Below are 14,993 nucleotides of genomic sequence, written 5' to 3'. Positions count from 1 at the left end.
ACTTTTATTTTGTTTGTTTATATTGGCTCCAGCTATTATAATATCCGGCATAAACCATTTGCTATAAAAGTCTTAGGAATATAAATTTCTTTAGGAGGTAAAACAAAAGTATCAATGAAGAGGACCCTAATGAAAAACTAGTATGTGATAAATATGAAGTATTAAAGTTATTGTGTTTGTACATTTATATATTGTTCCAGGCCAATTTTACGATCCGCTTAAACTAGTCTATCTAAAGGGATAACAATGAGTAATTGTTAAATGTCAGTTAGAGGTAAATGACGGTTAGAAAAATCCTATCTTTCATACTTTTTAATTCCTTAATTTTGGGAACGGTGATCCCCATAAAAAAAAAAAAGATAACATTCCATAATTTTAGTAAGTTAAATTAAGAAAGTTATTTTGTTCCCAAACTTTTTTTTTTGGCCAACGACTGAAAAAAAAAATAGTCGTTCACTATAAGCTTCCATAGTCAACGACGTTTATCATCTATAAAATATATAGAGCCCTGTTGCAGCAATCTTGTTTTCTTTCAGCAATCTCGTTGCCATTTAATAAATTTAAATCATTTGATAAATTTGCATCCTGCTATGCTATGTTAGTCCAATTCCGATCTTCGTCGAACTACACAACAAGAAAACCGCCTATGGCCATTGTTAGTACGTAGGAGCATGGCCAGATGCAAACTATTCATGTAATTATGCATAAGATCACTAGATTCATTTGTTTGTTTCATGTGATTATGTATTGTTTCATATGGTTGTAATTCTCTAGTGAAAACCTAAGCTTGTCTTTCTATTTTCCGGCGATGATGGATGTCATGGTTGGATGTCATGGTTGACAATGGTTTTCAAAAGAATAACTAAATGATTAAACCAAGTCTACGAATCATATCGATAAATTCGAGCCGATTTAATTATGAAAGGCCTTGTATTAAACCGGTTTTCTTGAAAAAACCATTCGGTATGTAGGAACAATTAAAAGATTGGACAGTAATTGTGACACGTGTTGATATACGACACATCACCAATCCAAGATATTTGATTTTTTTTAATGTGATCCGGTGATATTATAACGCGAATGAAAAAATTGTGAGTTAAAGTGCAAATTTTTAATATTTGAAGGATCTCTATGTCATACAAAACTATGTGTTCCACCATAGTACATTATTTAGTGCTCCGCTCTAGAATTTTTCTATACTTAGTCTTGGTTTCAGAATGTTGTGACTGAAGTAAAAGCACTGAAGTATAATTGCTGAAAAATAAGTACTGATTTTACAATAAGCAAAAGTGTTTGGGAAGTAACAATTTCAAAATGCTGAAATTGAAATTAATGATTAAAATGAAGAATATGTAGAAGAAGTTTTTACAAGTACTAATCAATTTGCTAGGAGAAAATCTTGTTTCCAACTACAAAAATAGTCAAACCATGGTTTTGAAAGAATTTACCAAACATCGCTTATGCCTAATACTCAATAAAATAAGCACTAATCTAACTACTAGCGTACTCCCAAACGAAGCCGTAATCATGGTTAGTTATAGCACCTCATGTTAACAATATACAAAGGTCACATCATTTTTTTTCAGTTACAAGAGAGGCCATAGATCTAATACAATGACATAAAAATTCTAATAATTAAAGACTCTCTTCGTTATAGGACGACCGGCTGCACGACTGTGTTATGTCCCTTTTGATGATCGCGTAATTTTTTATTTACTAATTAATAGCCCCGTCAAACCATATAGTAGGGACGGACTAATTTTCCAATCTAAAAATATAACTTTTTGGTTATTGCTCCCCTAAAATTAATTCTGTTTCATTCTCATTCCATTTTATCATACCAAACATAACATGAGAAGAGACAATAGATATTTAATTATTTTCCAATTTCAAAGCCGTCTAACTTAAGCGAAGGGTTAGATGGGCGATGGACCATCGTATCTGAACCCACGGGGCCAAAATTTTACAATTAACAAGTCTAGGGGTAGATTGTTAATAAAAACAAAAGAAAAAAGTTAAAAAAGGGAAATAGTCGATCCCTCTGTTGGCACCAAGGATCAGAATTGATGCAGTGGCAGGGGGACTTAATGCTGTTGGCATTATAAATAGTTAGAGCAGAGAGTCCAAATGAAGGTGTAATGAATTTGGCATCACACTGCCTCCAAGGGCTCTTCCTATAGTCTTGCTTGTCCTCCGAATAGTTTATGGTCAAGTTATGGTATCACATTCCGCAGCTTCCCCTCCATGGCCAGCTCATAATTTGCTTTAATTCTCTTCGACTTTCATGCTCATATCCATTCCCCAAAACCAAATTGTCATGCTGCAGGTTTTTAATTATTGACTATTCTGATCATGTATCAACTATCAATATGTAGGGAGGCAGAGTCATCTTCAAGAAATCGCGGTGGTAGGCAGAGGTCTAGTAAGGGGAAGCATTCATCGCATTAGCCCAGAGAAGAATATGCACCCACCGTTTCACCTATTGAGCATTTAGATTCATTCTTCGTCAAATCTTTTGCTATAATATCAGTTCTCGGAAAAGGGTGAGATTGAGATCAGTAAGTGTACTTTTTGATTTGATTGTATAAACACCAACATCATCTGATGCAAATGTTCTTTTTTATTTTTTTGTTTTTCCATCCATTATTAGTCGGAAACAGAGATCTGTAGAATCCTATGCATACTGTAGTATATGAAATGTGCACCATATCGAAAATTATGAAGTGGAATGCGCTAGGATGATACTATTAAAGTGCTCATTCTATTTTAGAATTCTTGGTGTGTTTAGTTTTAGAGTTGAGTTGAGTTGAGTTTTGACTTTAATTGAATTGTAATGATTATTTTGTTGAATTATGAGAAAATGTATGAAAAAGTAATAAATAGTTGAGATAATTTAGTATTAAAAATTGAATTGAATATAATGGAGATGTATGTGGATTTATGTATAGGCTCCACCTTTTTTACTTTGAATAGTTGATTTTTGTTGTGTAGTAAGTAGAGTTAAAAGTTATAATTAAAATTTTAAAATCCGATTGCGAAACCAAACAAAGTAAATATTTTTCGTCTTGTCTTTTTTCTTCTTTTTAGGACGAGCTGTTTGAGTATTTTGCAGCTCACTTGCCGAAACTAAACCCTGCTCGGTATTGGTTTATTCTTGTCAGGAAATGCTTCGGGTGGCCATTTAGATCACATATGCATATAAACCATTCCGTAATGTGAGCCTACCTCAAGCAGTTAATCCAATGGCTTGGAAAGGAGGTGGATAAGCGGAAAAGTTCTCATAAATATCTAAGTCGCAAATGTGTGGGAGGGAGAAATTTACATCAAACTGTGTGTGCTGTGTAAGGGATGGTTGCCACGCAAACAGATTTATACCGTTTACTTTTCAAAAGGGTTACTTTCCCATAGCAGCTATCGATCATTCCAAGTATAAGTCCAACAGAGCAGCAACTGGAGAACCTATAATCATGCAGTGAATGCACTGGTGATCGAAAGGGCAATCTGACCCTATGATGCTTCAGTTAGCGTCGATTTGAAGATTTCTAAACTGTAGTGTTGCTAGAGCTGTATACCCCGCCTCTGTTATTAGTTTGGAATAATAAGAGAGCTTCACACATATAAAATTAGCACCACACATGTTCCTCGAACACGAAAGTAATTACCATACATAATTCTAGCTGTGACTGAGAAGATTGACTCAAGAACAAATTTCATGAGGGCTTTCTCGGTGAGATCAGGGTCACTCTTAGTCTATGAGACTAATCAGGTTCAAGCGTTGGTTTGGCTTGATCACGAAGTACCTCTAGTAAGTTTTGTACCTTTTCAGTGCCGATATAGCCTGACGTGAACATTTTACTATAGATAAAGTTCCATTTACTTTAATTATCAGTTACAAACCATACAAATATATCATTGGAAGAGGTGCATAATTAATAATGGAACTGCGGATGCTGGAAGTGATGGGGACAGCGTAAAGCAGTGTGAAGGGATGCGAGGGAAGTGTGTCAAGGGCTTGAACACAAGTACTCATGGAAACACAGTGTAACTACAGAAAAATATCGGTTGTCTAGCATGAATTTTTCTTATGCATGCAACAAAATGTAAGCTGGAAATAATTTACTTTCTTTAAAAAATATTAAACTGATGAGAAATCATTGATGATATAAGTACATTTAAGAGATCATAGCATCCTATTATGGGGACAAAAACATCAGCAATGGAAAGACTATGAATGAAAACAAGGAAAGAAAGGAAACGAAAAGCTAATTAGCAGAGACCAAACATCACAGCTAAGTAACAAAATTCATAGCTCTATTTACTCCTGATTTGGCTGAATAATCCGCAAAGGCATTTAACTCCCTAAGAGAATGCTAGTGCCGAGGTTGCACAAAGTGACGGGAAGGAATTGAATGTCAATGAGAATACTTCAACATTTCCATGGCAAACAAGATGATTTAATAAATGATCAAGAGATGACATTTGTTGAGTCGGATCCAATGATGAGAGAGAAGGACAAAGGTGAGGGATTTGATGCAAATAGTTGAAGAGCTTGTGCCTAATGGCAAGCAAACTTGATTAGAATACGAGTCAATAATGTCTTAAGGACAAGAAAAGATGTATGACATATATATCCCATAGAACCACTGACTACTCCTCCAATGCCTCAGGTACCGGGCTAACCAAGAAATGAAACATCGGTGTTGAACTATATAAGCCAACCAATTAACAAGAGGCGCAGACGACAGACATTGCGGACAGAGTTTTTCTATAATTGACCATCTATGGATCTCTTCTGAAGAGCCTAACAGATTCAGAAGCATATACCAGGAAAAATATCCTCGAATGGCCTAGAAACATGCATTTTGATAACTGAGAAGATAATCTTCATAATATCATCAAAGACAATTTCCGGTATTGAAGATCTGCTTCATTTCACACTAGATATAAAATATTATTTATTCTCCAAAAGTTTTTTTGGCGATATTATATATGTGTGTGTGTGTGTTCTTTTGGAGCTTCTGCTGCATATTGCTTTCGCCATATGACTATAATAAGACGCATGTATTCTATTTGGCTTCTATCATGGAACCATTTCAGGATATATATGATGGCAATGAAATTATGAACAATGGGTTCGAACAAAGAAAAGAAAACGAACAGCCTTGTGGTTTGCCCACGAATTGCCCTCGCCGAGTAGGTTTCTAGCTAGAGAGCAGCCTCCCTTTTTTCCCTTCTTTTTCCAGGTTTATAACGAAAATCCATGATCTACTATTGAGATTTGTCAATCTCACATCGAAAGAATTGAAAGAAATCATTGGGTATATATGAGATTTGATACAACCTATTAGGATCAGGCGATTGGAAGACAAGTGAAAATTTTACATGATATCAAGGTGAGTGTTTAAGGACGTGTAGCACGTGATTAGATCACACACTGTCACGTGATTGAAAGAATATAGTGAAACTACCCGTATCATTTATCGGTTGATATATGTATTTTGCTCTTTTTGTTGATTGTATGGGTTTACGTCATAGGAGACTGGTTGGCTGCGTACGCGGATTAGGACTAATTAATTTTGCTCCTTTTATTTATTTAATGGAATAATATGCCCCCTTGCGCTAAAAAAAAAAAAAAACAAAAACAAAAACAAGGAGTTTGAATAATTCCTATAGCTGGATAGGAATCGTTACAGCAGTGTAAAAGGTGAAGTGGATTTTTCACATTTTTCGGGCATGTTTAGGATAAAATTTTCTTGTCAACTGTTGTACAAATTGGACTGTTCCAACATTTAACCCTTACGGTACAAGTAATACATATAAATCAAACTGATGATAAGAACAAATGGACTTCTGCGTACGCACAACGATGAAACGTAGGTCTCTTCCCCAGTTCCAGAAATCTATATATAGCTGAGATATTGCTGCCATAAAGATATCCATCACACATTAATTAGATCAATCGCTTGAGGTGCTATATATCTTACACAATTTCAGCGACATTCATCGTGAGATAAACCATGTTGAGAGTGATGAGGAGCTTGGTGACCGTTGTATTGCTAGCTATTGCTATTTCCTCACCTGCTGCATCTCAGAACCCAGTGCTTGACACGGATGGGAACCCTGTCCAGAGCGGTGTGCAGTACTACGTACTGCCTGGCGTGACTGATGTTGCGGGTGGCCTTACCTTGGTCAGACGAACTGATCAATGCCCACTTTATGTCGGGCAGGAGCCCCTAGCGCCAGTAGTCTCCAGTGGACTTCCGGTCATCTTCACGCCATTCGCAACTGGAGAGAGTATAATTCGGGAGGGCAGGGACACTGGTGTACAGTTTGACGCAGCAAGTGTCTGTGTCCAGTCGACTGCATGGCGGGTTGGCCCTGAGGATCCTGACACCAACCGGCGATTCATCGTGACTGGCGGGGAGAGAGGGTACTTTAGGATTGACAACAACGGTGGTATCTACAATTTGGGATGGTGCCCTAGCGAATCGTGCCCTAACTGTAGGCCGAGGTGTGGGTCCGCTGGGATTTTGGTCCAGAATGGGACAAGGTTTCTGCAATTGGATGGGGATGCCTTTCCATTTGTCTTTAGGAGGGCTTAAGTGCAATTAACGTGAAAGCAGTCGGCTTTCCTGTATAATAAGTAAATAACGGATTTCCCTAATCCCTTCGTATGATCACTGTGTTGAATATTAAATTTATCGTTTGTAAACCTCGTTGCTACTTAGAGGGAACGAAAATAAAGTGTAACTATATGCTTCTGCTTGACAAAAATTTGGTGATGTCTGGAGTGATACGTTCTATTTATTACTTTAATAAATTAAAAAAATTTAATTATCACCGCGTTTACACCCACTTTTTACACATAACGGTAATTGCGGAGCTCAAAAGACACGTAACAAGCACGATGAATTCCATAGACTTAATTGGGCTTAATTAGAGGCATCCCATGACCGATTCAATTGGGCAAACAAAGGCCTAAGCACAGGAGGGCAGTCCACAACCCAATTCGCGAAGAATCAACCCAAGGACCCGCGGGCAAACATTGCATTTTTTGATAATTTTTCTCCGCTCAAATTTTCTTTAAAATATCGACAATGGTGAAAATGCAATGTTTTTGAAAGTTTGAGAGTAGATATATAATTTTTGCCCTACCAAACCAATTCAGTTTAATTGGTTCAAGCTCCCATCGAGGTGGAATTTTAGGACATGGGTACGGTTAGTTCCCCCATCCCTATACGGAGGCCACTTGTCCTAACAGATAAGTTCGAACAGCTGGACCCATCCGGATCTTTCAAATTGTAAAACTTAAATTGCATTTTTGTCCCTATACTGTCGATTTTTGCAAAAAGACCCCCCCTTTTGCCTATAAATAAGAGGTTCATTTTCAATAAGAGTGGAATTTTTTGGCAATTAACATGCTGAAACTCTGCCAAAATAGCCCTAGAAATCACTAAACAAGCCTTACTTCTTACATATATAGTAGGATTTTGTGAGCTTGAGAATGATTTTCATCGATTCCAAGCTCGTGAGTCCGAATCGCGTCGAACTAAGGTGAGAAGGATGATATTTCGCCTCTATCCAGAACCGGGATGGAGCTCTTTAGCTTCCATCTTGGCCATTTTGTGCTTAATTAGCCCAGATATGTGTAGAGTAGATGACTAGGTTGATAAATTATGTGAATTGGAGCTTAATTATGATTAATTGAGTAGTATCTTGCTTAATTAGGGGCAAACTCAACTAATTAACTTTGATTGTCTTCGGAAAAGACTAATTTATTTAGTGTTAATTGAGTTGATTCTTGTGTAATTAGCCGAAATTAGCTTGTATGTGTGCTAATTAGGTCTCAATCAGATTAAATCGTGCTTAATTGCTCATGATAGCATGCTGGTCGTGTGATGATTTGGTCTAATTTGGGGCCAATTGGGTATAATTAGGCTTAAATCATGTGTAATCAGCTTAATCGCGAACTTGGATATGAGTAACTAGGCTCGAATTAACTTAATTAGGTGAAATTAGCATGAAAACGGACTTGGTAACATTCTGAAATTTTTTGTAAAATGGGCTTAGGGGAGTCATTTTGATGATTTGTCGCTTGATTAAGTCTAATCGTATATAATTAGTTTCTCATTGCTTGAAACCGCTTTATTAGGCCTAATCATCTTTACTTAGCCCAAAATCGACCATTTAAGTATGCTGAAATTTTTTTGCTGAATTGATCCATGTCTTAATTGATGGAATTAGGAGTTGATGTACCTAATTACGTGCTAGCTAGATTGATTATTCATTTCTAGTGTGTAATAACGTCTAATTGTGGCCAATTCTTTCAATTTGTGCTTTAATTAATGTATGGAGCTCATGAATGAATGAATAATATTCAGGGCCGAGTGGATTAGGGTCCAATTGAGTCCGATTTCGTCTAATTAGAGTCTAATTAGGAGTGATTAGATCAATTTAGGTGATATTGACTTAATTACTATTTTGGCCTTAGGAATTGGAATCCCATTGAGTCTAATTGAGTGTCTTTAGGCTTGACTAATGTGGATAACTACCTTTTTGAGTGTCGGCCAAACCTGTGTGTGTATAATTGAGTCAAAATTCGTCAAACAGTGAAAATTGCATGTTAATTTGTAATAATAATGTATATTTGACTTAATTACACGGGCTTTGGTGTAATTAGATATAATTAGGATTTAGGAAGGTCTTTGTTACCTTGAGGGTGGGTCATTAGCAACAGGGTTCCCTAAGTCAGATTAAAGTCGATCACTTGGTTTAATCATATTAGTAATTCGGTTTCTTGTTGAAAATGAATAATTATGTACATTGATATATGCCGTGGGGATTGAGGGTAATCAACCCACTAATTGAGTCTTAGGATTCAAATTGGAGGTCAATTTGACCTTGAGGGATTAAGAGCACTTTTTTTTAGAATTTTGGGGATTAATCGGCTAATTCAAGTAAACATGGCTAAGCGAATAAAATTGGGAAACCGTGAATAAAATAAGTAGGTGTGCGCACCCCAATTTTATCTCTTCGAGGCACGCGTGCATGCGCCTATACAACGCGGCTTGGGAGTGTCCATCTTCCCGGGGACGCGAGACGGACGCACGTGAGAATGAGTCGCCACTTGCCATTTTACGACCCGAAGGTCAATGGCTGGCAAGTTACCCGGGTCTAGTGGTACGGGGTACACCTAATTGCTAAGGCATATGGTCTGCGAAACCCGAGGTTCCGAATTCGGGGGTTCTGTTACGTGCGGGCCTATATCCCGCACGCCCTATCGGTAGTCTAGCTTGTCTAAGCTTGCCATTTTAATTTAATTACCGCTTGATTAAGTTCCGCTCATCTTACACGTTTTGACACTGTAAATCCGAAGAGACACTCCGACCGTCCACTCTCCGACCGGGATTCTTACATGAATAAATATACAACGTAAACCCTTACATTGTTCTCTCAAATAAAATATAAATTACAACAACTGAATCCCGGTCGGGTCGCGTTCGGTCATTATTCCACTTGTGCTCACCGTGTGGTTTGAAAAGATTGAAATTGAAATTAAAGCAACGCGGGCTCAGAGAGCCAGGGGTCGAGTCCAACCGAACCAACGGATGGCGAAAGAGTCACGTGACTCTCTTGATAGCCGTAGGATCGGTCGAGCTCCCGAGTCATGTTCGGCCGCGACTTACTTACCCGATCCGAGTCGTCTTCCACATAGACACTCCTAGGAGCGAAGCAGTAAGTCGAAACGAGACCCGATTCCGCACTCGGGTTGTGCACGCTAAGTGTGTAGAGACGTTGGACCCCGTGATTGACAAGAGAGTGTGTTGGACCCCGTGTATATCGTATCCTAGAGGTTCGTGCTCGACCCGCAATAAATAAACAAACAAAACAGACAAACAGCGAAAACAGACAAAGTAAATGAAATCCGATGAACGTGTGAATGCAAGAGAATTGTGTCTTTTGATGTCATGTTTACGTGATTAGCCGATTCGTGTGGGATTTCGATCAAAGTATATCCAATTATTCACATGTGCACATGAATAAGCAAAATTAGTCACGACGGAATTTAATTTTATCAATTTTTAAGTCCGAATAATTAATTAAACCAATTTTGATGTATTTAATCGATTTAATTCCCTTAAAGCCGAGTGAACATTAGATTGATTCGTGTGAATTCGTTCTTGCTTCAAACAACCGGTTTTAATGTCGAGTAATTAAAATATTCCAATTCGTGCTTTTGTTGGTTTAATTAAAACAGCAATTATTTTATTTTTTTTGTCATTCTTTTCTTTATTTTCAAATTTCTTTTTCAATTTTTCGACACGATAATCACAAATTATCATCGCAATCATCAAATTTATTCACGAATTAAGACATACGCATGCCACTAAGTCAGAATAATATACCTAATTTCGGTTTAAACCAGAAAACAGACGTTTGGACCGGACCGGGCGGTCTGAACAGTGCGGACCGGCTAGAAGGGGTGCTAGGCTTGCGAGTTGGGTCGGGCATGCGGAGGCCGGGCCGGATCGCGGAGGACTGGGCCGCGCGCGTGGGAACTGGGCCGTGGGCGAGGAAACTAGGCCGCGGGGAGCGCTAGCCCGCGGAGGGCTGTGGGCCTCAGACGAATTGGGCCGAACGGGCTGGACCCGTGCATTCCGGGCCGAGTTCCAAGGTAGGCAGAACGGGTTGAGCAGACTGGGTCGGATCGCCTCTACTGGATTGGGCTGGGCCGACTCGACTGGGCTGGACCTGCACAAACCGAAAAGATGGGCTGAGCCCGTGAGAGGGAGAACGCCGGAGAAGACGAAGAAAGGCGGAGAGGGGGGTTTCCGACGGCCAAGAACGGCGGTTCCCGCCTCTGGGCGCCTCAGCGACGACGCAAGTGGGCGCGGGAGACGGCGGCGAGCACCGCTTAGGCTACACCGTGCTCGAGACGAGTGTCACAAAGATCGGGCCGGTCCGGATTTCGATTTTTTTTCTACAGGGTTTTGAGTTTTTTCGGCGAAGGGTTTAGAGCTTAATCGCCTGAAATCCGGGGAATTTGAGAGGAGGAAATGGAGGGGTTTTGTATGGGGAAGTGTCGCGGATCGATTGGGGAAAAAACCGAGAGTGAGAAAGTGAGATTGGGCTTCGATTTTGCGAGAGATCTCCCCCATTCTCGAGCAGGAGCCGCGGGGTTTTTGTGCGAAAATCGGGCCGGAGAGAGAGGGAAAGCGGCAAGGGAGCGTGCCGGGGAAGCGAGCGGTGGCGTGTCGGGCGAGCGTGTCAATGGTGGCAGGCGGTTGCGGTGGGTGGGCAACCGCGGTGTGTCGGAGATGGCATAGGGACGTCAATGAAAGAAGAGGAGAAGAAGAGGGGGGAGAAGAGAAGAGAAGGAAAGAATGGCGGGGCGAAAAGGAAGAAGAAGAAAAGAAGAGGGGGCGAAGTGGAAAGACAGAGAGAACAAGGGCGAAAACGAAAGGGTCAGAAAGTTCGGACCTGCGTCAGAAAATTTTGACCCGCGTCAGACCGGTCTGATGCCGATCTGACCGGTCTGACGCCGATCTGACCGCAAGAGATTTTTTTTTTAAACAGATTTAAGAATTTGAATTTGACGCGCATAAGGCTCGAAACGTCCCGTAGAGCATTTTTTCTAAAAAAATGTCAAATTAAATTAAAAATCCCCCTAGTTTAGAAATCGTGAATGCTTGGACAATTAATCAAAATACTTCCCTCCAAAAGTGAGAAATGATGATTTTGCCCTCCTTTTGCTAAGGTGGACCAAAATGGGGTGTTAACAGTAGATATAGGAAATTAACTTATATTTTTTTTGGTTATAGGCGCTAGGCCCATTTTCCTCTTTTAGGCCTTAGGCTCATTTCTTGGTCCACTCGGCCCATTGTATGAATGTCGGCCTGAATGTGTGGCCCATGTATGATCAGCCTGAAGGTATTGCCCTTTTCATTCTTTCTTGGCCCAAATGTGTGGCCAATTTTGAGTCGGACTGTATAATTATATAAACACGTATATCATGCGAAGTCTGTAATTCATTCTTTAATTTCCTTGTACATTCACAAATGTAGACCCGACCCTAGGATTAAATAACTCGACTTTAATGAATAAAAAGTGTTAGAATTATTAGAAGCCTAGAAGGGTACCGAAATGGCGAGTTATTAGTTTCCGAATCTCTAATCTCGTAACAAAACCCCCGAACTCATTTCTTTAGTTAGAAAGACTGAGTCAAACTAAAAATCCTTAGACAGTTAGTATTCTGACATCGTAGGTGACTTAGGTGGCTCACTGGCCAAATAAACAGTATAGTAGCAACTCTAATCCCGAATTGGGTCCCAGGCCATGTGTACTAACAAAACACCCCAAAGTAGCGGCCGAGGCCTAAAAACCATGCCTGCGCGACAATGTGCAAGAAATATCTTTGGTAGTTAATTAGAAAGAGACAAGATTGCCACATGCAAGGATATATATATATATATATATATATATATATATATAATATGGCAAGAGAATGTCCATAGAAATGGAAGCTTGCTTGGGTGCTTCTCTGAATGTGCATGGAGGATGGAATTCATTTCCTTGTGTTATCATTATAAATAGGAATAGTTGGAGATTGCTCTACAAAACTAGTTAGAATATTATCTCTTTTTTAGTTTTAGCAAGTAGATTAGGCAATTTGTAGATAGTTGCTTGCTCTATTTATTTTCTTAGAATAATGTCGAATATTATTCGAATTAGGTCTCCTAGGTTCGGCCTATGTGGCCATTCATTGTAAACTCTCCCTGTGACAAACACACAAACAGCTCAACACCTCTATCTTTACCCTTTCGTATCTTTACATTCCTTACAACATCACCTTACATATCTATGCTTCTGGCATTGCACATTACATATCTAACATTCTCGCACTTTAATTCCGCTCGCGCACCTTACATATCTTACCTTTCACACACCTTTTACTACAAAATGCAATAGCTTTCCGAAGCATCCCACCGCCCATTGGCTCCACCTTTTCTACCCATCTCGAGGCTTCCAGGCTAAGAATGGTCTCCACCGATTCAAGGGTTCCGGCCTAAGACTCTTTCTTTTCAGGTATCTTTTGGTTTAATATTGGTAAAGATAAAAGAGGAATTTTTACATCGGGGAACTATATATATATCTACTCAAAGCATTGTATATGAGTGTGTGAGTGCACATAGGATGTTGAGAGTTATTAGTTGATTTGAGAGGCCATTTGAGGGTTCAGATTTGGCTCTTTTGGTTTAGGCTTCATGCCTTGAGCATAACTCCTATCTTTTGTACTCAGCACCATTATTAATCAATGCAAAATCACCGACGAGCTTCCTTTGCTTGTGGATATTTCCTTCAAACATTTTCACTGCATTTGAGAGTTCTACCACGTATATCTTGTGTGCAGTTCTTCTCTATTCCGCACTATCTTTATTGATATTGAGTAGATTCCCAACAAATTGGTATCAAAGCTATCGTTAGGGTTTCTTTGCATCGACTCCAGACAAATACGATGAAATTCGACATAGAGAAGTTCGACAACAATTCCATTTTCAGCTTGTAGCAAGTCCGAATGCTTGCCATCTTGGTGCGGAACGGTCTCTAGAAGGTACTGTCGAGCAAGAAGCGCGAGACCATGTCAGAAAGTGACTGGGAGGAACTGGATGAGAAGGCGTTATTAGTGATCCAGTTGTGTCTCACCAATAACGTTGTGCTGGAGGTTCTCTCGGAGAAGAAAGCAGCTTGTCTATGAGCAAAATTAGATACTTTATATAACACGAATTCACTGGCCAATCAGCTTGTTCTGGAACAACGACTATACATGTTTCGTATGGCCGAAGGTACTTCAATCAAATCTCATATCAGTGAATTCAATTGCCTTTCAAGGCAAGTATTATTATTTTCGTTACATCCTTCTCACAAGACTTTTAGGGAAACCATGATATATGGTAGAAAAGATCTTACCTTTGAGGAAGTTAAGACTAATTTGCTATGTAAAGAACAATTGAATAAGGAATTGGGGTCTAGCATAGATCAGATGATAAGGCCTCAAGGTTAATTGTAAGAGGAAGGAAGCAATCTAAGAATTCCAGTAACGGGTCCACGTCCAGGTCCAAGTTGAGGAATTGAGGCAAGTCTTGCAAATACTACAAGAAAAAAGCCCATCTTGTTGAAGAATGTTAGAAGTTGTAGAATAAGAAAAAGACCGATCGAGACAACAACAAGGGAAAACAAAAGGCCAATACAACAAATGTTATTGTAGTTGAGGAGAAAGACAAAGATTGAGGACGGGAAGTCCAACTTCAGGGATGAGTGAATTCTCGATTCCAGATGCTTGTATCATATGTGTCTTGATCGGGACTCTTTCTCCACATACAAGTCCTTTCAAGGTGGAACTGTTCTTATGGGAAATAACGTTGTCTTTAAAACCGTTGACATCAGTACAATCTGGATCAAGATGCACGATGGCGTCATCAGGACTTTAACATATGTACAGGTATGTGCCTGACTTGAAGAAGAATCTTGTCTCACTCAGTATTCTGGACTCGAATGGCTATAAAACTATCATTGAGTCTAACGGCAAGAAAAGTTATGGTGATGCTTTTGTCTTAATTAAAGGAACAAAGATCGGTAATTTATACGTTCTTCAAGGCTCGATAGTGACCGGCTTAGCAAAGCTATGGCTTATCCGCTCGGGACACATGAGTGAGAAGGGCCTATTTATATTGAGCAACTGGGGCCTTTTTCCGACATGAAGTGTCGAGAAACTCGATTTCTACGAGCACTGCATATTTGGGAAGTAGAAGAATCATAGTTTCACCAATGCAGTACCCTGAACAAAGGAAAACTCTTGATTACATCCATTCAGATTTATGGGGTCCAGCACAAGTCACTTTGAAGGGAGGCTGCAAATACCTTCCAACTCTCGTCAACAATTTTTCCCGAAAGGTATTTGTTTATTTTTTGAAAAATAAATCTGATGTGTTTGA

General features: G+C 39.4%; 1 protein-coding gene across 1 annotated transcript; it reads left to right on the top strand.

Annotated features, from left to right (window-relative positions):
* The first annotated feature begins 5,920 nt into the window (after positions 1 to 5,920).
* On the top strand, positions 5,921 to 6,782 carry LOC116194897 (alpha-amylase/subtilisin inhibitor-like). The gene has a single exon (XM_031523805.1). It carries the CDS (start codon positions 6,018 to 6,020, stop codon positions 6,600 to 6,602), a length of 585 nt encoding a protein of 194 aa, XP_031379665.1. The 5' UTR covers positions 5,921 to 6,017; the 3' UTR covers positions 6,603 to 6,782.
* Positions 6,783 to 14,993: the final 8,211 nt, after the last annotated feature.

Source organism: Punica granatum, chromosome 2 (genome assembly GCF_007655135.1).
Source record: "Punica granatum isolate Tunisia-2019 chromosome 2, ASM765513v2, whole genome shotgun sequence".
Classification (NCBI taxonomy): Eukaryota; Viridiplantae; Streptophyta; class Magnoliopsida; order Myrtales; family Lythraceae; genus Punica; species Punica granatum.
This window is presented reverse-complemented; position numbering and strand designations above follow the sequence as displayed.

Bases quoted from the DNA above. Each gene is read 5' to 3' on its own strand.
- LOC116194897 (XM_031523805.1), top strand. From the start codon at position 6,018: ATGTTGAGAGTGATGAGGAGCTTGGTGACCGTTGTATTGCTAGCTATT.